At 57.2% G+C, this 25790-nt stretch overlaps 1 protein-coding gene across 1 annotated transcript; it reads left to right on the top strand.

Moving 5' to 3' along the window:
* Positions 1–1943: 1943 nt before the first annotated feature.
* On the top strand, positions 1944–25038 carry LOC148593486 (uncharacterized). The gene is made up of 5 exons (XM_088530789.1): positions 1944–1967; positions 3460–3588; positions 3693–5306; positions 5477–5938; positions 25033–25038. The coding sequence occupies exons 1-5, from the start codon at positions 1944–1946 to the stop codon at positions 25036–25038; spliced, it is 2235 nt and encodes a 744-aa protein (XP_088386915.1).
* The last annotated feature ends 752 nt before the right edge of the window (positions 25039–25790 follow it).

Genomic DNA, 25790 nt, shown 5'->3' on the forward strand with positions numbered 1-25790 from the left:
GCCAAGCTTACTTCATAAATGAGAGAGGCACATCACCCCAAGGTCTCCGCACCCTTAAAACCTTCTAGCTCTCCCTCTCTTGAAACTCTTCACACCCCTAGATGACGTGAACGGGACTGGGGCCAATGATGACTTCAGGCTGTTAACTCAGGCCAAGGGACTTCTTCGCTGGCATCTTGTCCTTCCTGGAGATTAGTTCACCTCTGTCACAGGTCCCAAGGTAAAGGCGGCTCCTGCCATTCTTTCTGCACAGCCCAGCTCTGTTTCTCCCAAGGCCTCCCCTCCTCCTGGCCTGGGTGAGAATGACGGTGCTGGGGCTGGGGATGGAGGAACAATACTCAACTTTGATAATGCTCAGCAGAGGCCACCAACAAAGGAAGATTGTAACACCCAGATCTCTGAGGAAGAACGGAAAGCACATAGTGGCTACATGTTATACAAACAAACAAAGTTTGCTAGCTCAGGAGAAACAAGAACTGCTGTTTAGGCTGCTTTGCTGCCAGCCTAACTACAAAATGCTGTCTAAGAAAGTTTGAAGGCCAAAGTCACTGTGAGAATGAGAAGGATGAGGAAAGCAGGACCATCACATTGAGGAATGAGACCCCCTTCTGGAATGTGTGCATGCGCAGTCTTAGAGGGATTCTATAACAGGAAGGTGGAGATTTGCCCGCCCTTGGGCAGCCTCCTGACTTTGATCGAGGACAGTGACACCTTCACCTCCATGCGCAGCCTTGCTGGGGTCTCCAGGCACCGCGCGGGCAGGCCTGCTCCATGGTAGGAGAGGGGTCTGCAGACAGCGGGGCTGCCTTGGGGACCCTCAGCAACAGGCAGCAGAGCAGGGGCACATTGCAGGCACCTGGCAGTGACAAGAAGGCAAGAACGTCCCTCCTCCCTGGGGGCAGACGCCTTCTGAGGACAAGGGCACGCTGGAGATGTGGGGGACCCTGGACCCTTCCACAAGGCTTCACACACGGTGTATTTTTCTCCTGCTTTGGATGTTCTCCCCACAGATTCATTTTCACCAGTACTCTTACACTTTGCCACTGCTTCCCACATTTTCCTCTACTTTGATAATTTTCCCATGCTTTGACTTTTTTTTCCTTCTCTTTCACAAACATTCCCTCTTATGCTTGTGACCATTTTTCCACACTTGTGAAGATTTTCCTACCCTTTCATCTTTTACCCAACCTCTCCTTCTTTTCCCATGCTTTCTCGATATTATTGAGCTCTCAGAGTTCTTTTTGCACTTTCCTTTTTTTCCCCATCACTTCATACTCTTTCCACTTTTGTAACCATTCCCACACTTTTGACCATATTCCTACACTATCATTCCTTACCCATGTTTTTCCCTATTTTCCACGATCTTGACACTTCACCAGTGTTTTTGCACTTCTTCCCGCCATTTCAATTTTTTCCAATGCTTACATTTGCCATCTATTGTTTTCCAACTCTTGTGCTCATTTGCCACACCTTTGAACTTTTCCCTATGCTTTTAGTAATTTTCCCATGCTTTCCCTTCTTTCCCTTCCTTTAACTGTTCACCAACACTTGCTGTATTCTTCCCACTCATTTCCACTTGTAGAACCTCGTTAAAAACCCTGTATATATCAATAAAAACTATAACGATTTCTTACATATTAAGATGATAGCTAATGTCTCTTAGCTAGGCAGGGCACCTAGATGGGGACAAGAACGATTTCTTTACATATTGATTGCAATTAATAAATGGTATTAACTCCCTTCTCCACTCTTGCCACTCAATGCTGCACCCACAGGGCAGGAAGTTCAGCAGTGGTAAATGAGTGTGGGCGGAAACAAGCACATGTCAGGAACCTAAGCACAAGAGTCCCAAGTGTTTTGTGTTTTTGTGGTGGCCGGTTGGGGGTTGGCACCACATGGAGCTGAAGGGGTGTAAAACGTGTCTGTTCCCATGTGCTGACCTGATGGTCGAGCAGGCGGCCACCCTGGTGAGGAGAGCCTCAAAGTGGGAGCAAATCAGGGAGGAGGGGGACTCCAAAAAGAGTGAGGAAGTGATGGCCTGGGATGGCAAGGAATAGCCAGGAAATGATGTGGGAAAGAGAAGCGCAGGGAGGGAGCAGTGGGATGCAGGGAGCTCTGCCTTGGGGTGAACCAAGAGGCAATTGAGAGCACAGGGGCGAGGATGGGGGGCAGAGCAACAGGGTGGCCTCATGGTGGGTGTCTGCTATGGAGCGCCTGACGAGGGGCAGCCCGGGGGAGCGCAGAGCTGTGGAGAGGACAACTCATCCTGCACCCCAGAGACCTGCTCAGGAGTGGGGAGAGGAGGAAACGATGCGGTGCCTGCTGTCCCCATGGCGACTCCCAGGGCTTTGTGATGGGGGTGACATTGTGCCCACAGGTCACTGTGATGGGGCACTCCCCAAGGTGACCGTGTCCCTGCTGGGGTCTTCACTCTGAGGAGAGCGGCGCAACCAGCAGGGAGCAACTGCCCTTGGTGCCCGTGTGAGAGATCCTCAGAGCGGTTTCTAGACATGGAGAAGGAGCAGCAGGGTATTTCCTGCTCCTCATCCACGGAAAGGAATTCCAGTGCACAAGAGAGCATGAGTGAGGTGAGTGGTGGGGCTGGAGGGGGAGGTGGGAGGCAAGGACAAGACCCGCATGGAGAGCACGAGGATGGCGAGGAAGGAGCCCTGGGTCATGATAGTGGGGCAGGAGCTCCTCCAGTGAGGGGACTTGTATTCCTGGGCGTGGGAAAAGCAGCCTGACCTACACTCTCCCACTGTACTTGATGCCAGTGAGGACGCACCTTGAATACTGTATTCAGATTTGGGCATGGGAAAAACGTTGAGGTGCTGGAATATTTCCAAAGGGCAATGAAGCTGGTGAAGAGTCTGGAGCACAGACCTTATGAGGAGCGGCTGAGGGAGCTGGGGTTATTTAGTGTGGAGAAGAGAGGCTCAGGGGTGTCCTTATGGCTCTCTACAACTACCTGAAAGGAGGGTGCAGTGAGGGGAGGCTGATCTCTAAAATACTGATAGGAAAAGAAGAAATGGCTTCAGGTTGCACCAGGAGAGGAACTGGTTAGATATTAGGAAAACTTTCCACATGGAAAGAATTGTAAAGCATTGGAAGAGGCTGCCCAGGGAAGTGGTGGAGTCACTGTTCCTAGCAGTGTTCAAGAAACGTGTAGATGAGGCATGTAGGAATATGTATAGCAGGCATGGTGCTGAAGGGTTTACAGTTGGCCTTGATGGTTTTGAAAATCTTTCCCAAATATAATGATTCCATGATCTGGATGCTCCAAGGCCCACGTGAACCCCATGAGCTCTGTGCTGAGGGCAGAGAGCAGGTCCAGGCCACGCACAGCCGCATTGTGCTCAGCCAGGAGGTTCCCTTCGACGCCAGGCTGGGGTTTCCTGTGCTTAGGAGCTGCTCGTACCAACACAAGTGCCCCAATCACGGGCGTCCTTCTCCCCACAGGTGGGCCAGCAGGAGCTGCCCGCACCAGTGCAGCGCAGATGGACCCCAGCTTCGTCCCACCAAAGGGACCGGCTGCCGCCACTGCCCGGCCCTCAGGGCTCACACTGCTCCCAACACAGCATCGCACAGGTACAGAGCTGAGCGGCGGTGACAGCCAAGCGTCCATCTGGGAAGCATGGAGGGAGGGAAAAGAACACCAGTAACCTGGTCTTAGTGGTGGGCTTCGATTGCAGGTCGTGGAGGACACGGCCAGTGATGTCTCCTGCACAGTGCAAGATCTGCATCCCTCCTCCAGCCTTGTAAAGAAGGCTACTTTGGGATACAGCAGGACACTGACTGGCAGGACAAGATCGGGGACATCGGATGTGCCCAGCTTCCCACCTCTCCCAGCCAAGGCAGCTTGGCAGGCACAGGGAGGCCTGGAGGACTCTGCAGTGAAACCAGCAGGGTCTGCAAGTCACACCAAGCTGCCTGCTCTGGAAACATCCTGCGGGTCTTCTCCCAAAGGCAGGGCCTTTGCCATGGACAAGGAAGAGGTGGCCAGGAGAGTCCTGGAGAGAATGAACATGGCTTTGGAGACGGTGACTAGAGATTCCAGCAAAAGTGCTGCCAGGGAACGCTTCCCACCTGTTCCTGGTGCTGGGATGGCTCTGGACTCAGGGAAGAGAAGGGAAGAACAGAAGCTAAAGGCATCGTGTCTGGCCTTGCCTCCACTTCAAAGACCCAAGTGGGAGACCCATGCTTTCACCCAGGAAACTCAGGAGCATGTGCAGTTCTTGCCTCGATCTAGGCCTGAGTCCTCAGCATCATCAGTGGGAGAAGCCAGGATGTTGCAAGGGGGTCGTGAGAGGACAAATCTTTCCCTGAAAAGCCAGCAGCTCTCGGGAAGCTCCTCCTTTGTCCCGGGAACACAGACTATTCCTCCTGAACAGCAAATGCCTGCCAGGGCAAATCCTGAAGATGAAGTGGCCTCTTCTGCCCCGGATGATCCCGAGCAGGGTGCGATGGCAGCTGAAGGTGTTTCGGAGGAGGCTGGACTCAGCAGCTCCTCCATTGCAGTGGTGCCACCCAGCTCTGCACAAGACGTCAGTGCCGGGTGCTGCAGTGAAATGGCCCCACTGGAATCCCCATCGCCCTTCTCACCTGAGCCGGTCAGCCTTGTTCAGAGCATTGATGGAGAAACTGGCACAGAACTGAGATCTGAGAGCCAGGGGCCTGTCCCACATGGCCCCACACCTGCTGCTGTGGGTCTGGAGGACGCAGGCATGGGGCTGGGGTCTGCCCCCTTGAGCCATCCTGATGACGCGAGCCCTGGAGCCAGCCAGCAGCCAGCACGGCCTGATGCCTTGGCACACACCGTCGATCAAGGCACACAGGCAAGCTCGTGGCTGCTCCAGACCATGGAGTGTGACCAAGGCAGAGCCCCTGCAGCTGAGGAAGGGCCGGATCTCTGCTCTCGAGGGGGAGAAAGGGAGGTGAGCAGGGCTGGGACACCAGCTTCCCCAGGCAAGAGTGGTGGGACAGGGACACCACAACGAGCACCGGCACGGCAGGACCCAGAACAACAACCTGTGGGCATCACCTGCCACGTGCAAGGAAGGCCGCTGCGTGTGCACGAAGACAACACCGCGCGGTACCTGGGGGTGCTCAGCGTCAAGACAGAGGCGCTGGAGGAGCTGGACAGGAGCTGCCTGGCCCGCACGGGGCAGAGCTTGGCCCAGATCCGGGAAGTCACTTTCCTGAGGAAGGAGCAGAGCCTGAAGGAGAGCCAGGGTGAGGAAGAGGAGGGCCATGGGGAGCGTTTCTCCCTGTCAGCATCAGGATCCCTCAATGTGAGACCCAAGGAGGTGAGTGCAAGGGAGGGCTGGGCCAGATTGGAGCCCTCCCGGTGCTGGGGCTGGCCCCGGTGCCACGCTGTGACAGCCGGGTTGTCCCAGCAGTGGTGGAAGGAGGCCCAGGAGACCTTTCCTCTTGGGAAAAGAAGCTCCCTTCACAAATTCTGCCTCTCTCCTCCTAGCTCCTTGCCAGAAACTCCTTCCATAATCTATGGAAACCAGAGATCACGCAAGTGGAGCTCCTTAAGGATGCCAAGGGCAAGTGGGAGGTGCTGGAGCGCCTCTATGCTCATGCCCCCAAGCAGAACATTGAAACCTGGAGGAGAGACCTGGATGAAATAGCTGAGCAGAGTGATGAGGAGGAGGATGATGACGAAGAGCTTCTTCAAATGGAGGAGGTAGAGGAAAGCAGCTCCTTGCCATGGATCAGACCCAGTCTGCGCAGCCTATTTGCAGAAAGGGAGATGGATCTCGAGAAGGTGCCTTCCTTGCCCGACATCAAACAAGCAGAGGCTGCCAGTGAGGGACCTGGTGAGGTGGAGAGCCCCTCTGTTGAGCCAGCAATGCCCAGAGGAGCTGAGGAATCTCTGCTGCAGGAAGCAAAAGCAGCAGTTTCTCCCCTGGCTGCAGGCCCTGCTCCCCAGGTAAGCATGGAGCCTGTCACCTGTCCCCACGACCCAAGGGAGTTGCTAAGTGAGCTGTGTGGGCGGGTGTGCAGAGGGGGTGCCAGAGCTGCCCTATCCTATTGATCCCCCTTGTCCATGGTGCCCAGATTTCCCCTCCAGCTATTTACCCTTGCTGATGTCTGGTGTTGAAGAAATGCTGGGTCCTCTCTGTTTCCAAGTGCCAAAGGTGCAGAGCTGATGTCCCCTCCACCCCTGCACCATGTTCAGCCCTGGGGCCTGGATGCTGAGCGAGGAGGGAAGGGGCAGCCCCAGCAGCAGCCCCCTCCTCACCCAGTGCACGAGCCCCCTTGTGCCACGCACCGGCTGCCTCCATTCCCCTGTGCATCACGGCCCCAGCCCAGCCCTGCTGCTACGGCCCCACAACGAGCCGTGTCCCATTGCCCTGCCAGCCGCAGGTCCCTTCCCTTGGGACACGCAGCCCTGGGCAGCCTCCCCCAACCCCAAACCCTTTCCCCCGTGCACCCCGGGGCACCGGTACCCTGAGCAGCAGCAGCTGATGGCCGACGGGTGCGTGTCCTTGCTCTGCCCATGCAGGATGCTTTGGAGCCCCAAGAGGAGGAGAAGTCATTGTCCTCCTGCAGCCCCACGGCAGACATTGAGCCAGGTATGTACCTGCATGCAGAGCCCTGCTGGGGACAGCGGGTCTGTCTGGGACAGCGAGCGGCACCGGCGCCGGCAGCAGGAAGCCCTCGGGGGCTGCTGTGCTGAGGCCACAGCCCCTTGGGAAGCCCTTGGTGGCAGGGACAGGCAGGTGCAGCCCTGCGCCCTGCAGCCCATTGCCCACAGCTCTGCTTCCCACCGCAGGCACCGCCGCCCTCCCGCAAGTCGCGGCTCCCCGGCGATGGCACTCACGGCTCAGGACGGCGCTTCGGGCTCTGCGCAGAGCGTTCTGCTGCCGCTGCATCGCGGGGCAGCGAGAGGAGCGGCACAGCTGAAAGAGCCCAGCAGGGCCCCAAGAGCAGGGCTGGTGCAGAGAGACAGACACTGTGTCCTGGCTACAGAGCTACAGAGATGCTGCTGCATCATGTCCCAGAACACCCATGTGCCCACACGAGTGCTAGGTGGCAACAGTCATCGCCGGCTCCACATAAAACTCTTGGAAGTTTTTTCTCTCCATGTCAGTTGTTTTCGGAAAATCTCCATGGAAAGACAGGGGGGCTGTGGGACCCTAAGGCCGTGGGTGACTCCTGACTCTGCACTGGCCTTGGTGGCTGGGCCAAACAGGGCTACTCGCGACTGGCATGGCTGGCACGTGTCTATGGTTCTCAGAGTGACCCCAGGGCTCTTGCAAGAGCAGGAGATGTTTTCAGGTGTGCATTAGCGCCGGCCTGTGGTGTTTCACTGCGAGTGCATGAATCACTCTCCAGTCCTCCTTCCCTGCACCTCCTGGGTCCCCCCTGCTTTTCCAGGGACTGCTGAGCCCTCCTTTCCCCAGGCATGCCTGCATTTGCTGTGCAGCCTTTGGGGGACTCTACCATGGGCTGCCTCATGTTTGGTGAGACTGCACTCACTGCCACCCCTAGGCATCCCCGGGGTTCCCCTGAGCTGTCCTGGAGCCTCAGGTTCCCTTCCACAAGGATGGGCATCTGTCATCAGCACCGTCACCTGTGCCACAGCCCCAGGCATGCAATTCAGAGACCATTCTGCACCTCCAGTGGCAGTGCTCCCAGGGACAGGAACCCCGAATGCAGCCCTTGGTCCCTGAAAGACCACGCTGGGCCTCTGACCTCCTCCCCTGGAGCCCACAGAGCGCACAGGCAGAGCAGAGGCCCTTTCATGCTGCAGTCCCTTGGGTGCATTGGTGTACTGTTGACCCCAGCTTCAGAAGAAAGACACAAACTTAATGTTTTCTGGAGGCTAAGTCTGGCATAAGGCTGCCCATTGCCTTGTCCTGCTTTACTTAGGAAACACATGGAAACACAACCCCACCACCACTCTGTCCCTTCAAAAGTCCAAAGGTGTCTGTGTGTGTTCAGCTGCCACCCTCTCTCCATCCCTATGGATTACGATGGCAGCTTAGACAGGAAGCTCCTATTCAGAGAGACATAAAATTTAGTCAAGGGGAAACCTCCTGTGAACTTGCGGAGCACAGAGGAGGGAACTGAATCGCGCTGCATCCCAGGAGCTTCTCCATGGGCATTTGGTGCATGGATTAACTCCCCGTGAAGAGCCCGTGGAGCAGGAGGAAACGAACCAACTTCCTGCTCCTGGGCAGGTGTCCTGTCCTCTTCCGTGGCGGGGGCAGAGGCTTCTGCAGTGGGACATTTCCAGCCCACAGATGATCGTCCCCTGCTGGCACCAGCCGCAGCGCTGGGCTCCAATGTTACCGATGTTATCGAATATTCATTAATCCGCAGCCAATCAGGTGGCGGCGGCGGGGCCCGGGGGCGGGGCGGGTACTGAACGCCGCTGGCAGGGGGGCGGGGCAGCGGCAGAAGCAGCCAATGAGCGCGCGGCGGGAGGCTGGGGGCGTGGCGGCGCGTACCGTGGGCGGGGCCAGCGCGTGACGCGGCCGTTGGGCAGCGGCGGCTGCAGGCGGCGGCGGCCCCGGGGCCGCAGCGAGGCGCGCGGCGGGCGGCGGCGGCTGCGGGCGGCGCGAGTTCCGCACGACCGATCCCTGCGCGATCCCTGTGCGGCCAGAGGCGCTCGGGACCGCGGGAGGCGGCAGCTGGAGGCGGCCCGAGGCGCGAGGGGGCGGCCGGGGCCCCGCGGCCTCGCAGCCAGAGGCTGGGGCTGTTGCTGCCTGTTGTGGGCAGCGGCCGTTGGGCTGTGCGGGAGCGTGTGGCAGGCAGCGGAGGAGCACGAGGCCCCGGCGGGCCGGGCCAGCAGGCGGCGGCCCCGCAGCTGCAGCCGCCCGGCCCAGCCTGGCCCAGCCCGGCCTCCCGGGAGCAGTGTCGCTGGCCGCCCGGTGCCAGGGAGCTGCGCGCGGCCGCCATGGGGAAGCGGAGCTCGGCCGGCTGCGTGCCGAGGTGAGCGGCGGCGGGAGCCGCCCCGCAGGTGCCGTCCCCCCATGGCACCCCCAGAGCCACCCCCCTGCGGCCGGGTACCCCCCTGCGTTGGGTGACAGACAGCCCGGGTGCCCCTTCCCCCCAGCGCCGCTTCCCGTGGGGGCCGTGTCCCTCCCTGCCCTTGGGTGCAGGGTCCCACCGGTCCCCATCTACCCCCACCGCTGGTCCCCGTCACTGCCCTCCCTCTGCCCTGGGGTGCAGGGACTTGGCACTATTGTCCTCCCAGTGTCCCCTCCCCATGTGACACGGCCCCACAAACACACTCGCCTGTCTGCAGTCACGGAGATGCCTGCGCACAAGTGCGTGTGTGTAAGCGAGCACGGGGACGTGCGTGTGCTTGGGTGTGCACGTGCTCAGACGTGCCCGTGCCCGTGTGTGCGTGTGCGCTGCGCCCGCTCCTGCCAACTCGTGGCAGGGGCCCGCGCGGCCCCGGGGCTGCGCGTGAGCCCGGCCATCCGTGCGCGCGGTGCGTGCAAGCTGGCGAGTGTGTGTGTGCTGCACACGGGAGATGCACGGCAGGCGTGCGAGTCTTCACGGCCACCCGTGCCTCCTGTGACACGTGTGTGCTCATCAGCACACTCACGTCCTGCGTGTGCAGGACACGTGTTCTCATGCATATGGTCACGTCACCCGTGTGTGAGACACGTGGGTGCCTGTGATCACCGTCACGTCCCCCGTGTGTGAGACACGCTGGTGCTCGTGCACATGCCCATGACACCTGCTTGCAGCACACACGTGTGCTCGTGCGCACCCTGCCCGGGGTCCCCATGTCTCCTGCTGGGATTATGGGAATGGGCCCAGGCTTCGGGGCCCTGCTCTGTCCGTTGACTGCCCCCCCATCCTCCCCAGGTTCTTCAGAGCCTTCCTGAAGAGGCTGCGGATTGTGCGTAAAGTGGCCAAGAACCCCGACGCCACCACTGCCGAGCCCCAGGTGAGACCCAAGGGGGTCCCGTGGGTGGGAGAGCCGGGACCGAAGGGTTCCTTACCCTGGGGGGGACACCAGGGTATCTGGGGGCTCAAAGAGGTCTGTGGGGAAGGTGCCGAAGGGGCCCCTGGCTCCTGAGGTGTGGGGGGTCCCATCGCTGTCACAGGGCAGAGCTGGTGGGAGGGGGTACCAATGGGATGGATCATCGGGGCTTTTGGTGAGGGTCCCAGAGCACTGCGGGGTCCAAAGGGCACAAGGGTCCTGTCCCGGGGTGCAGGCAGGGGTTGGGAAATGGTTCCAGGGGCTTCCCAAGACGCCCTATGGTGCAAGAGGAGGATTCCGAGGGGCCTGGAGGGGCCCAGGGGTGCCCCAGGCTGCAGGCAGGGGAGTCCCAAGGGGATTCCAAGGGTGCAACATGGGCATCACAATGAGTTGGGGGGATGGTGTCCCGTGGGTGCCCCAGGGTACCACATGGGGGTTTAGATGGGTCTGGGGAGATCCCAGGGTGCAACAGGGGAGTCCCAAGTGGTCTGGGGTGGGAGTGGGGGTTCAGTGGTTCCCTATGGTGCAACGGGGGGGTCCCAAAGGGTCCGAAGGGACCACGGGTCCTCCAGGGTGCACACAGGGGGTCCCAACAGGTCTTGAGGGGCCCAATGGTACCCCCGAGCATGGGCAGGATGGACCCAAGGGGTCTGGGAGCCCCAAGGATGCCCCAGAGTGCAACAGGGGAGCCGCAAAGGGTCTGGGGGGCCCATGGGTGCCTCGGGGTGTAGGCTGGGGTGTCCCAAGGGGTCAGCAGTGTCCCGTGGGTACCCGGGTTTATAATACAGGGAATCCAAGGGATCTGGGGATCCCATGAGTGTCCCAGGGTCCAACATGGGGGTTCCAAGGGGCCTGGGGTTGCCATGGTGCAACATGGGGATCCCAATGGGTAATGGTGGTCCGGGATGCAGGCAGGGGGAAGTCAGTGTGTCTGGGAGGTTCCAAGGGTGCCCAGGGTGCAAGAGTGGGTCTCAGTGGGTGTGTGTGGGGCAGGGGGGACAGGTCAAGGGTGCCCAGGATGCAGGCAGGGGGTTACGAGGCATCTGTAGCAGGGGGAGGGTTCTAAATGTGCCCTGTGGTGCAAGAGGGGAATCCCAAGGGTTTTGTTGGGGTCCCATGAGTGCCACAAGGTTCAGGCAGGGGGTTCTGATGAGTCTCTGGGCGTTCCATGGGTGCCCCAGGGTGCAGCAGGGGAGTCCCAGAGGGTCTGGGTGAGCAAGGGAGTCCCAGGGTACCTGGTGCGGGGGTCCCAGTGGGTCTGGAGGGCAACAAGGGTGTCTCAGGGTGCAAGCCTGGGGGTGACAAGAGGGCTGCAGGGGGGCAAAGGTGCCTTGTGCTGCACAGGGGATCTGGTGGAGTCCCCTGGGTGCCCCAGGGTGCAGGCAGCGGGTTGCAAGGTTTTGGGGATCCCCAGAGTGTCCTGTGGTGCCACAGGGGGTCTGAAGGGGTCTGGGGGTCCCATGGAGCCCCAGGGGCAGGTGGGGGTACCAAGAAGTCTGGGCAAGACCAAGGGATCCCCAAGGTGCAACGGGGGGATCCCAGTGGGTCTGTGGGTTTCCCAGGCTGCCCCAGGGTGCAGGCGGGTCCCAAGCCACCTGGGGCTCCAGTGGTTGCCCTGGGGTGCAGACATGGGTCTGGAGGGGATCCCATAAGTGCCCTGTGGTGCAGCTGGTGGTTCCAGTGGGTCTGGAGAGCTGCCAGGGGCTCCTGGGGCAGGAGGGAAACTCCATGGAGTGGCTGGGGCTCCAGGGGGAAGGGGGCCCTGCCCCCCTGCACTGCTGGGTGCCTCCTGGTGACACCGAGCCCGGCACAGGGCTCCCCGCGGGTGCTGCGCTCCAAGGAGCTGGAGGGGGCCGTGGGGCCCAGCGCCCCTCTCACGCCGGAGCTGCAGCTGGAGACGGGGCCCGCGGCCCCGCGAGCCCCCGCACAGGTGCCCCCGCGCGTGGCGCCCCTCGCCCTGCGGCCCCCGGCACCCAGTGCCCCTGGGGCGCTGCCACCGGGACCTGCCACCCTGGGGGTCCCAGCACGAGGAGCCCTCGCTGTGGGGCCACCAGCACCAGGAGCCCTCCCTGCTGGGTCCCAACCAGCTGGACCCGTCACCTTCGGGCCCTCAACACCAGGGCCCCCCACTCAGGGACACTTCCCACATGGGCACCTCAACCTCGGGCTCCCAACCCCAGGCCCCTTCATCCCCAAAACTCCCGACTACGTCTGTATTGTTATAGAACCCTCACCCACAAGACCCCCCACCCCAGGCCAATGTCCCAGTGAACATTCACCCGTGGGAACACGTCCCCAGGATCCCTCAGCCGCCTGCTCGAAACATCAGGCTGCTTCAGGCCCACGGCTAGGCCCAGGGGACCCTTCATCCATGGGACGGCCCCTCCAGGACCACGTCACGCATGGATCCCCCTTCCCAGGAGCCCATCGACCCCCAACTATGCAACCCATCACCCGTGGGCCCTGGTACCCGGCACCCTTCATTTCTGGACCCCCACCTCCCGGCCCCTTCCCTCATGGGCCCCCAACTGTCCAACCCTTCTCCCGTGGGTCCTGCTTCCCTGGGTCCTCCTTCCGTAGTGCCCGCTGCCCTGGACCCTCTTCACCCGTGGGCCCCCGCCCCCAGTAACCATCCCCTGTGGACCCCAGATCCCAGACCCCACAACCAGTGTTCCCCAACCTGCAGGACCCAATTCTCACGGGTGCACAACTACAGCACCCATCACCAAGGGTCCTCCCCCATCAGCACCCTTACCCCGTGGGCCTCCACCTCCCAAATACTTCCCCTGTGGGCCCCGTTTCCCTGAACCCTTCACCCGTGGGCCCCCACCTCCCGGCCCCTTCCCCCATCAACCCCCACCACCAGAAAACATTCCCCATGGGACCTGGTCCCCTGCACCCTTCTCCTATAGGGCCCCATCACCCGGCTCTTTCCCCCATGGGTTCCCACCTCCACATCCCTTTATCCATCCACCCCCACCTATGGAACGCAACACCCGTGGTCCTCGGTTCCCTGACCCCTTCATTCATAGACCCCCAACTCGTGAACCCGTCGTCCCTGGACCCTTCTTCCCTGCGCCCGTCCTCGGAAGGGTCCCCTCCCCTGAACCCTTCACCCGAAGGCCCCAACCTGCAGGATGCTTTACCCAAAGACCCTGTTCCCCTCGACCCTTCATTCGTGGACCCCTGCCTCCCGGCCCCTTTCCCCATGGGCCCACAACTGTCAAACCCTTCACCCATGGGTCCTACTTCCCTGGGCCCTCCTTCTGTGGTGCCCCCTGCCCTGGACCCTTCACCCGTGGGCCCCCGCCCCCAGTAACCATCCCCTGTGGACCCCAGACCCCAGAGGCCACAAATTGTATTCCCCAACCTACAGGACCCAATTCTCACGGGCGCAAAACTCCCGTACCCATCACTAAGGGTCCCCCCCCATCAGCACCCTTACCCCATGGGCCCCCACCTCCCAAATACTTCCCCCGTGGGCCCCGTTTCCCTGAACCCATGGTCCGTGGTGCCTGGTTCCCTGACCCCTTCATTCGTAGACCCCCAACTCTCGAACCTGTTGTCCCTGGACCCTTCTTCCCTGCACCCGTCCTTGGAAGGGTCCCCTCCCCTGAACCCTTCACCCGTGGGCCTCCACCTCCTGACCCCTTCCCCCATCAGGCCCCACTTCCTGAGCACTTTCCCCATGGGCCCCGATCCCCTGCACGCTTCTCCCATAGGGCCCCATCACCTGGACCCTTCCCCCATGGGCTCCCACCTCCACGTCCCTTTATCCATCGACCCCCGCCTATGGAACCCGTCACCCCTGGGCCTCAGTTCCCTGAACCCTTCATTCGTAGACCCCCGCCTCCTGAAGCCTTCACCCCTGGGCCCCGGTTCCCTGAACCCTTCCAAAGGGCCCAAACCTCTGGACCCTTCCCCCATGGGCCCCCACCTTGTGGATACAGCACAAGAAGACCCCAAGCCCCTCCACCTTTTATTCATAGGGCCCCAGGCCCTGAACACTTCATCCATGGGCCCCCATCCCCTGGGTCCTTCATCCGTAGGTCCCTCTACCCTGGGCCCTTCAATCACGGACCTCCACATCCCAAAAACTTTGCCTGTGGACCCCCCTTCCCTGGACTCTTTATCCATGGACCCCGCTTCCCTACACCCTTTATAGGTGAACTCCGCTTCCCTGGACCCTTTATCCATGGGCCCTGCTTCCCTGGACCCTTTACCCGTGGAGCCCAACCTCGTGGCCCCTTCTCCCATGGGCCCCCACCTCCTAAGCACTTTCCCCGTGGGTCCCGGCTCCCTGGACACTTCTTCCGTAGGGCCCCGACCCCCTGAACACTTCAGCCAGGGGGTCCCCATCTGCTCAGTTGATCCATAGGCCCTATGAGCCATCCCCCTTGTGCCCCCACCCCCAGGACCGTTGACCCTTGGGTTCCCTTTCCCCAGCCTGATCCTCCCCCCAGCAGCCGCAGGGCCCTGTTGCCAGGACCCCCCAACCCCAGGACACTTCCCTCCCAGCCCCCGTCCAGGACCCCTCCCCCTTGAGCTGCCCCCAGCCCCCTTCACCCACAGACTCCGGTGCCCAGGACCCTTCCCCGCCTGGCCCTCACCCCAGCACCCTTCACCCGCACAGCTCCTGCCCCCAGCGCCCCTCGCTCCCCGCAACAGCCCCCGATCCCTCCTGCCACAGGCGCCCGGGACCCTCCAGCTGCCCTTCCCCTGGGCCCTTCACCCACAGCAGCCTCCCCCGTGCAGCCTGGATGCCCAGAGCTGGTGCCCGAGCCCCTGCAGCCTTCAGGGCAGGGGTGCCCACATTGTCCCTGCGGGGCCGTGTGTCCCGAGTGCCCTGCACCCCTGGGTGCCCACGTGCCGGCGGGTGCCTGCCGGCTGCCCCAGGGCGTGCGCCCCTCGGGTGCCCTCAGGCAGGTGCCCCGGTGCCTGGGTGCTGTGGTGCGTGTGGGTACCGGGACACCTGGGTGCGTGGGGGTGCCTGTCCCCAGTGTGCCTGCAGGGCGGTACCTGCAAGCCTGGGCCCTTGGGTTCATGCAGGCGCCCGGACGCCTGGGCCCTCAGGTGCGTGTGGGCGCCTGCTGGGGGGCACCCCCATGCCAGGGTCCTCGGGTGCCTCCGGGTGTCCAGAGTGAGCAGCGAGCTCGCAGACACCCAGGTCTGTGGTGCATGCGGGAGGCCGGAGGCGAGCGTGGAGCTCCTGGGTGCCCAGCGCCCAAGGTTTGCAGGTGCTCGCGCAGAACGTGGCAGTGCCCCTCACCGAGCTTCGGGTGAAGTCTCAAGCGGCGCATGGACAACAAGGACAAGAGCAGGATGCCAGGTGAGGCCCCCGAGGCACCCACGAGTGCCCCGAGTCCCGCTGACACCGCTGGAGTCAGAGGGGAAGAGCAAGGAATGGGGACGGCCAAGGGCACAGGGCAGCTCCCCCAGCAGTGGCAGCACCTGCCGAAAAGGGGCACGGGAGCATCCCCAGGGTGGGCAGCCCAGCCAGATGTTCACCCATGGGTGCCCCCAGATGACTCTGCTGACATGGACAACTGTTCAGAGGAGGAGAGCATCTACTTGGAGCAGGAGGGCAGCAACGATGCTCTGCACGGCAGGTGGGTGCTTGATGGGTGTCCCACTGCCTGCACGGCACCCACAGGTGCCCCCAGTGGTGCCACCCTGTCACACTGTCCCCCAGGACCTTTTCTACAAGAAAGAGGAGCTGCAGAAAGTGAAGAAGAGGAGGAGGACGCTCCCAGGCTCTGCTTGGACCCAGGTGAGCAGGTGCCTCTCCAGGGTGGAGGTGACAGGGTGCCCGGAGGGTCCTGCTGCAGCCTTGGGTGTTGTGGGTGCCGCAGGAGGAGCTGGGGGCAGTACCCAGGATGCTCCCCCACGTGCCAGGGTGTCAGGTCCTAGAGTTGTCCCCAGGATGTCCCCAGCGGTGCTGGGTCCCCAGGCTGCCCCTGCCTCTGCCCTGACCCTCCCCATCTCCGCAACAGCAGCCCAACATCAAGCAGAAATTGTTGGCCTTGCTGAGACACTTCAAAGTGTCGGGTGAGGGAGGGTGTCCTCCCAGGCACCCATGGGTGGCCCTGGGCCCCCAGGCTCCCTGTGGAAAATGGGGCTCTGCAGATGGTCCCAAACACCCCCCAGCTCCCTCTACTCCCAATATTGAGGTGTCCCCAACCTCTCCCAGACACCCCTGGTACTGGGGTGAATCCACCTCCCTTCACCCTCACAGTGTTTTGTTCTCCCCAACCTTTCCCAGACCCTGTCCAGGATTGGGGTGCCCCAAGCTACATTTTCAGCCAATATTGGGGTGTCCCAGTTCCTCCCCAGGATTGCAGTGACCCCAAATCCCTTCACCCCCAATACTGAGGTGCCCCCATCCCTTTACATCTAATATTGGGTGCCCTAGGACCGCCAGCACCTTTTAATATTTATATTGGGATGCTCATCTCCCCCCCAATATGAGGTTCCCATTTATCCAATATTCTGGGGTACCCCAGACTCCCCTCACTATTGAGGTGCCTCCCATCTGCCTCCCCCCAGTACTGGGGTGCCCCAGGATCTTCTAAGTGCTGGGCTGCCCTCTAATGCCTTCCTCCCATATTGGGGTAGCTCAGACTCCCCCAGTATCTGGGTTCCCCCAGCTCCCTTTAACCCAATAGAAGGGTGAGACCCTCCCATAATGGAGTTCGTCAGGTTCCATCTCCTGATATGGGAGGGAATTGCCCCACTTCCCACTCAGGTTTGGGTTGCTCCCAAATCCCTTCATCCACAATTTTGGGCTACCCTGGGCCACCTCTGTAATGGGATGCCACCAGAAACCTTCATCCCTAATATTAGGAGTCCCCAGAGACCCCCATATTGTTGCCAGAGCCCCCTAGCCCTGGTGGTTCCCTCAACTCTTTTCACCCCTGTCCTGGGTTACCGCAGAGCCCTCCAGTTTTGAGGGTGCCCCCCAGGTCCCTTTCCCCTCAGTTGTGGGGTGCCACAGACCCCCCCCAGCATTGGTGATCCCCCCCTCTCTGTACACCCCTAGTGTTAGGGTGTCCCCAACTTCTGCCAGGCTCCTCCTAATATGGATCTGCCCCCTGCTCCATTTACACTGGATATTGGGGTGTCCCAGAGCCCTCCTCAGTATTGGGGTGCCCCAGACTCCCTTCGGCCCAGGTATTGTTGGGCCCCAGCTACTTGCACGGCCAATACTGAGGTGCCCTCGACATCTCCCAGACCCCTCCCTGTAGTGTAGGTGCCCACAGTTCCCTTCACCCAAAATACTGGGGTGCCCCAGATCCCCCAACATTGGGGTGCCCAAAGAACCCCTGGCTGCCAGTATTGGGGTCCCCTGGAATCCCCCAGTATTGGGGATGCTCCCAGCTGCCTTCACTCAAAAGTTGGGGTGCCCTGACCCTTTTGCCAAGTAGGGGGATGCCCCAAATTCCACCCCCCGCACATATTGGAGTCGCTCCTAGTTTTTTGAGACCCTACCCAATATTTCTCCCTCAAAACAACCAAACAAACAGTATTGGGGTGACCTAGAGAATTTCACCCATAATATTGGGGTATTCTGGACTCACCACCCCAGGTTTGGGTGCCCCCAGCTCCCTTTTCTCCCCAAATGGGGATGCGTAATTTCTCCCCCATATTGGGGTGCCCCAACTGACTGCCCTAACCCCCCCAGTGACCTTTCCCTGCACAGGCTGCAGGAGGAGGACCATAAAAAGCTCATGGATTCTGGAGGAATCCCCAAAAAGTTGAAGACCCAAGTGAAAAGCAGCCAAGAGGAGCTGACATCAGCCAGGTAAGGGGCAAGCTGGGGTGGAGGCTGCCTGGCAACCGAGGCTGGGGTTTGGGGTAGAGGGGGGGTTATGGGTTGAGTTGGGGTCCTTGGCTCCTGAGGTGTGAGGACATTCGGGTTACAGGAGAAATTTGGGGTCCCTAAAGTGGGATTTGGGATCTCCGAGTGGATAACGGATTTTGGAGTGCAGGAGAAAGGGAGGAAACTGGGTTCCCAAGAGGGTTTGGGGGTCCCTGTCAAGGAAGCAAGAAGGGATCTGTGGAGTTGGGGGGATTTTTGCATCTCAGGACAGGGGTCATCTCAGGCCCCTGCGTGTCCTGAGTGGTGCCCTCGTTGCCCCAGAGCTGCCAGCGCAGGACAGAGGTGCTCCAGGCGGTGGAGGTGGTGGTGGTGGGTGCACAGGGGGGCACAGCCCCCTGTTGCCTTGTTTCCTGCGGCGGCTGCTGCTGGGCACCCGCCGTGCCGAGTGGCCGGGCGGTCTGCGCTGCCTCCTCATGCTGCAGGTGCGTCACCTTGGTCGGGAACAGTACAGGGACGCGGGGGGGCACAAGGCATTGGGCGCCACGGGATATTGGGTGGACACCTGGGGCATGAGGGACACATGGGAGATTGGGAGCACATGGTCAGGGACACAGACGGGACTGGGGACATGTGGGATCAGGGAGACAGAGGGCAGGGAGGGAAACCTAGAGAACTGGGGACATGCGTGGCATGAAGAGTGCAGGACATTAGGAACACATCAGGACCTCGAGGGGACAAGGGCATAGAAGGCACACAAGCCTTTGGGGACACATAGGGCATTGGAGAAACATGGGGAACAGGAGGAGACATAGGAGATCTGGGAACATGCAGGGCATTGAGAGACACAAGAGCTAATGGAGATTACAGGACATAAGAGGACACAAGACACGTGTGGACACATGGATCATTGTCAGGACAGAGGCCATGATGGGATGTACAGAGCATTGGGGATATGGAGGACATGAGGCACAGAGCATATTAGGGATACATAGGGAATTGGGAGAATTTGGGTCTTAAGGAACACATTGAGACGCTGGGTGCACAAGGATGATGTGGAACACAAGGGCCATCAGGGAGACAGAACATCAGGGGTTCACAGGATATTTGGGGCCACATGGAGCTTGGGAACACGTTTGCCACCAGGTACATAGCACATTAGGGACACCCAGGGCATGGGCAGACACATGGGGAATCAGGGGGACACAGACATCAGGGGACAGCCAGAGCATGAGGGACATGTGGAGCATTAGGGACACAGAACATTAGGGACACATGGGAGATAGGGGGGACATGGGGCACTGGGGACGCATGGAGTATCAGGGACATGTGGGACATTGGTGGGTCACAGAGAACATCGGGGGACATATGAAGCATTGGGTGGACATATGGTGCATCAAGGATACATGGCAAGTTAGAGACATGCAGGACATTCAGTGACATGCCCGGGGAAGGGGACGTGCCTGGGATGCAGGACGTCACAGCAGGGATCGGGGCAGTGGGTCTGTAACAAGACAGGGACAGGCAGCGTTTCCCCTGTCCCAGCCTTGGGCACTATGGTGGTCCATGGGGTGGTGACACCAGTGTGGGCACAGTGTGGGGACACCCTGGGAGCCGCCAGCACTGGCTTCCCGGTTGTCCTCGTCCCCCTGGGTGCCCCCACGGTTGTTGAGCATGTTGGGGCCCCCACAGGGCTCCCGCCAGGTGCTCCCTGAGTAGCTCAAGCAGTTCTGGGTGTGAGACAGCCCTTCCCGAGAGCATCATTGTGGTAGAGACGGCCGAGCGGCAGGGCCAGGTGAGCGTCGGGGCAGCCCCTGGTCCTGCTGGGAGCGGGGGGACACGGGGACCCTGCCGGGCACGTGCTGACCCCTCTGCACAACCACCCTTGTCTGTCCCCAGCTTGCTGGGGACCTGCTGCAGGAGCAGAAGACACCACTGGTGGCTGCTGTCAAGCTGCAGGCGGAGCTCTCGGACGTCCTCACCCGCATCCAGCACCAGTGAGTGTGACCGCTGGGTCCCCAGGATTACTCCAGTCACCATCAGTAGTTTCCACCTCTCCTCTGTGTCAGGCCTGGGGTGCCCATGTTGCCCATGTCCCCTCCATGTCATCGTTGGGGCGGTCGTGGTCCCCAGGTCCCCCCTGTGCCATGTTTTGGGTTCCCATGGTCCTGATGACCCCACTGGGTGACCCCACCCACCCCAACATGCCCCAACGCTCCATGGGATCCCCAGTGGGTCCCCCCCAACCTGGTACCCCCCCGCACACAGTGGGAGCCACTTTGGGTGCCAACTCCCAATCCAACAGGAGAACCGCTGGGTTCCCCCGTGACCCTGCTCTGGGCCCAAAGGGGACCCCAAGCGTCCCCTGCGTGTCCTGAGTGGTGCCCTCGTTGCCCCAGAGCTGCCAGCGCAGGACAGAGGTGCTCCAGGCGGTGGAGGTGGTGGTGGTGGGTGCACAGGGGGGCACAGCCCCCTGTTGCCTTGTTTCCTGCAGCGGCTGCTGCTGGGCCCGCACCGTGCCGAGTGGCCGGGCTGTCTGCACTGCCTCCTCGTGCTGCAGGTGCGTCACCTTGGTCGGGGACAGTGCAGGGACGTGGGGGGACACAAGGCATTGGGGGCCACGGGATATTGGGTGGACACATGGGGCATGAGGGACACATGGGAGATTGGGAGCACATGGTCAGGGACACAGGGGGCATGTGGGATTAGGGATACAGAGGACAGGGGAGGGAAACATAGAGAACTGAGGACATGCGTGGCATGAAGAACGCAGGACATTAGGAACACAGCAGGACCTTGAGGGGACAGGGGCATAGAAGGCACATAAGACTTCGGGTGTGGGAATATAAAGGATAAAAGGTTCCTGAAGGGAACCTGTTGAAGATTGCAAAACTAGGACTGAGGAACTGCTGGTGAAGCAGAGGAGATCCAGGATTGGTCACTGGGATGCTGACGCTCCAGGATTGGTGGATTAAGATGTGTGAAGGTTATATAAATACTCAACCCTGGTTGGGTATTTATACCAACCCTTCAGCCTTTGGCTGAAGACCATTGGCCCATCAAGTACTCTACAGTGCTTATAACTTACTTTCCAAAGGAACTTCGTAGCATACAACAGTTTTCCTCTGCCTGAATTTGTGACACTTCCGAGGATCCTCACCTCCCTCAGCATCACAAACCTCAGCTTCTTCTGACGATGATGATTCTATAAAATGAAATAAAATGGCAGAAAGTGATGTTTCACCTGTTTATAACTCCAGAAAGCAGTTTCAAGTGTCTTTTCTCAATGCATAGTACAAGGGAAACACACACAGTAGGTTTTTTCAGGATACAAAGTGACAAGAGGGTAAGAGTACCATGTTGGGTTTATGACTTTTCTTTGAAGGATATGTACATATATCTTTTTATACTTCTCAGTGGAGATCTTTAAATTAAAATCAGTAAGTTTGGATATGGAAATAACAAAACTTAAAGGTTAAGTTTTTGATAAAACAGTGCAATGAAAGAAAGAAGTCATTATAAACTAAACTACAAGTAGAAACAGATTTATAAAAAGTAGACCTTCTGAAGTGACCCTTTAGCAGCCCATTTGTAATGGGGCATTGACAGAAATGGCAATGAGCAACTGAAGTGGCAAAGAAATGCAATGTACACAGGTTACATGCATGCAATAAATGCAGCAAAATGCACTTGCGGAAGAAATTTAAATCAAAGTTGAGTGTGTGTGTATATAAATATATTCAAGAAATTGTATCTCATTTATATGCAATAATTTAGCCCTGGAGAGTACCTGTGCACATAACCTACTTTCCAAAGGAGCTTGGTAGCATATGACAGTTTTCCTCTGCCTGAGGCCGTAACACTTTCGAGGATCCTCACCTTCCTCAGCATCACGAACATCAGCTGCTTCTGACGATGATGATGATTCTGTAACTACAGCAGGAGGATACACTTCAGAGGAGCTCTCATGCACATCTCCCTTCCTGAAAATTCTTGCTGTGCTGCACAAAACCAGGAAAACTGCCCCACTATTGCTGTAGCAAGAGCACTGTTTCCCATGCTGAGTAATACTGCCCATTTACTTGACTTCCCACCTGCCTGTGGCATCTGTTGCCTTTTATTTGTGTTTGGTTGTGAGCATGTTGTGAATGTGTTCCTTCATTTTTCTGAGCATCTGTCCTGAGCTCAGCCCAGCCCAGTCCTGACATCCATCCCTCTGGCTTGTAACCCCAATGGCAATAGGGAATTATGCACACATGGAAATTATCCAGTAGTTAGCTCACTTCTGTGAGCAGTAAAGATAGTTTAAAGCCAGAATTAACCTATCACCTGAGTTGCATAAGCTTTTTCAGCAGCTTCATTCTTCTTGGAAGCATGCATCAAGTTTCCCTGCTTAAAAGAACCAAGAAAATCAGTCACAAATATGCAAAGCACCTGTCTTGCATGTACTTTGTGCCTGTATAGAAACTTTATCAAGGCACTGCATATACACAAAAGATCCAATTTTTCTGCTCTACTTTGAAAAAAAATGGAATTTGGACCTAAGCAGGAAGCTACGAAGGCAACTTTCTAGCCTGCTCACAAAATGAAGTGTTCAGCATCCCAAACGAAGAATTCAAGTTACCAGCAAAAGGAGGCAATAAGGATTGCTGTGTGCTTCAACAGCAGCTCCTCCAGGGGCACAAGACTACTTAAGATGACGTGCAATGCAGACACAGCAACAAATACACAGAAAGCAGCCACCAGGAAATGTGGTTTAGAAATTAGAAGGCTTCAAAACCCTGAAAAGGTAACTCTGGAAGTGCCTTTTAATCAGTGAATATTCTAAAATGGGCTTTAAGTCGACTTAGGAAAATGCTTACATGCTACATTTGCCTTTCACAGCTGATTAAACTACACGATACAGGACATTCTTTGTAAAGTGAGGAGATTTTAAGAAAAAAACACAGTTCACGAGGAATGAAAGTTTGAGTCACGTCACACTGACAAACACATGGCGGCATTCTACAGTGCATTTTATAAGCTGTAACTTAACTGAGCTTTCCAACCTTTTATTTTATTTTTATTTTTATTTTTCCCCCATGATCAGAAACTTAACTTAGGAACGAAGGCTGAAAGGACAGACAGCTTGGTTGTGTCTGTGTGATGAGAGGCATCGGGCAGTCGGTTTGCCTCTCTAATCCCCAGTCACAATTTTCAGTAAGTTTTGAAGTGAATACCCAAGTCCTAGTAAGTCTGTAAACAGTTTGTCCATTCAAAAAATCGCTAAAAAGCAATTCAGGAAGCATGGTGTAAGATGTATATGGTGGCATTTCAGTGCAGCTTCACATTTTCTAAAGACGAAATTTCCACCACCCTTGGAGAATACTTGTGGGAATACTTGTGTTATGAACGAAGTTCTTATTCCACTGCTATAAAATTGATCTTACTAGTGTTTATTTACATAGGAAGGTTCTTATAACGCATTCAGTTTTAATATGCTTCCCTTTCAGTTTTTGCACTGTAACAAAAATTTACTCAGCAATTTCTCTGTATTCAGTGCCAATTAAACCACTGAAAATCAGTGAACCTGCCAAACTTCCACGTTTCATTTAACAATCTATTCTCACAACAGCTTCAGCTGACTTCGGCCAGTGAATTCCAAACTTTGGGGGCTAAGTGCAATAGAAGGGCAAGGATTGACCAAGTGCAACCCTCATCTAGAAGCCAGCCTCAACGGAGATCCTGGAGATCCTTCCAGGTTGCTGTTACTCACCTTCTTCCGCTTCCTCATTGCTTTTGTCCTCATTTGCTGTCAGGTCTGGGGATTGCGTCCGTAAAGAAAGAGGATGGGGAGAGAAGGGAGAAAAGAATCTCTGCATTCGTTTGTCAAGAGTAGTTTATCACTGCAAATGCACAAGCATGCAGATAAGATCTCAGCAATCAATAGAAAGAGAGATCCCAAGACAGTTTGGGAAAGAGGTAGGATTTTTATCAGAGCAGAAGATCTTCTCTGGAAAAGTCAAGGTCATTGCACTTCTAGGGTGCTGACATGAAACTTAATGTAATCATGGTTCCTTTGTAGAGTTTTAGCTGCAGATTTAGCACAGCACCATTCACTGTATATGCTATTACACTTCCTTTTTAAAGCTATTAATTGACCAGACATAGGAAACATAGGAATATATTTCCTGGTAAAGATAAATTCCATGTCAAATGAAAGGGATGGAAGCTCATCTGAGGACGATGACACATCTGAAGGTGGTGGAATCATTTCTCCAGCTGACATTGAACTGTCTTCAATGAACTAGTGTCTTGAAGAAGGTTCCTAAGAAAAGAAGGAAATTTAAATTCTACCCGGTAACTGCGGAGACCCGGGGTCTGAGCCGTCCAAAGCTGAGTGTTCAAGGCCAGAGCACAGGGACCCAGAGTGCACGTCTGTTTGATCTAGAGGTATATACACATGTACACACATAGACACGTTGTCTGGATGCATGAAAACCTGCTTGGCTTCAAAACAGAGCCAGGGAAAAAACTTCAGCACCTCCATAGGGTGACCAGGTTCCACCGCTAGTGACAAACTTTCAAACAAGGAGCAACATTGAAAGGAGGGGTTTATTTATCAACACACAACCAATCTAAGCAACTAAAAACCCTCTAGTTCTGCTGTGTCAACCGCACAAGCTGGTGATTACCAAGGTTTTCCCGACAGCCACAGGAGCTGTGGCTCCTCATGGATTTTGATGGTAAGATGGGGGAAGGTACTGGAGGACATTCCACACCTCCCTATCTGTCTTTTTCCTTTCTTCAGATTTCTGCTTCCCTTTTTCTCCTCTCTCTTTTGTTACATAGATTCCTCTAGATGTTGCCCTTAACCATGCAGACGCACATTCTTTCTTGATGAGACCATTCTCAGTATCATGAGATACTGGCACAAAACCTGACAAAGACGAGGATCGTCGTCCGACCCTACAGGGGGGCCACCTAAATCCCCCTGGTAACTTATATTCTGGCCAAACAAAACAATATTTTATCATTAGTTCCTTGGTTATTTCTGGGGGAATGCACAAGTTATCCCAAATCCTCAAAAGTCTCCCCAAGGGACTATATGGGGATAAGTCGAGGTCATCATTCCTTTTTCCCAGTATCCTCTTTGGCTTCCCTCTGCTGCCCTCCTGGATGTCCATATCAGGGTCGTCACCCCTTTTGTTCCCACTGCCCCATAGTACTCACCAGTGAGATTTCAATGGTCCTTTCCGTCAAACCTGGTCCTTTCCGTCAGACTTAGCGCTACTTGGAGGTCCTTTCCATAAGACCTAGTCCTTTCCGTCAGACCACTTGAGGACCCCCTCCCGGTCCTACCTGCTTAACCCCCTGATCTGCTTCTCGTCTGTCTCCGGACAGTCTCTGGAACCCAATCAGTCGTCCAGAGCAGGCTGCCGTCGAAGGGAGTCGATCACCAAAAGCTATGGTGAGGTGCGCCGTCAACCCCGATCGCCATATGCCGTTCCCGGAAGGTGGACGGATCCGGTTTGGCAGGTTTCACTGATTTTCAGTGGTTTAACTTGGAACAAAATTACAGAGCTGAGTAAATTTTTGTTACAATTCAAAAACTGAAACGGAAGGATATTAAAACTGAATGCGTTATAAGAACCTTCCTATGTAAATAAACACTAGTAAGATCAATTTTATAGCAGTGGAATAAGAACTTCATTCACAACACAAGCATTCCCACAAGTATTCTCCAAGGGTGGTGGAAATTTCGTCTTAGAAAATGTGAAGCTGCACTGAAATGCCACCATATGCATCTTACACCATGCTTCCTGAATTGCTTTTTAGCGATTTTTTGAATGGACAAACTGTTTACAGACTTACTAGGACTTGGGTATTCGCTTCAAAACTTACTGAAAATTGTGACTGAGGATGAGAGAGGCAAACAGACTGCCCGATGCCTCTCATCACATAGGCACAACCAAGCTGTCTGTCCTTTCAGCCTTTGTTCCCAAGTTAAGTTTCTGATCATGGGGGAAAAAGAAAAAA

The sequence above is a fragment of the Tinamus guttatus genome, unplaced genomic scaffold, assembly GCF_059628265.1.
Source record: "Tinamus guttatus ecotype Peru unplaced genomic scaffold, ASM5962826v1 Tinamus_guttatus_pri_ptg000387l, whole genome shotgun sequence".
NCBI classification, from domain to species: domain Eukaryota; kingdom Metazoa; phylum Chordata; class Aves; order Tinamiformes; family Tinamidae; genus Tinamus; species Tinamus guttatus.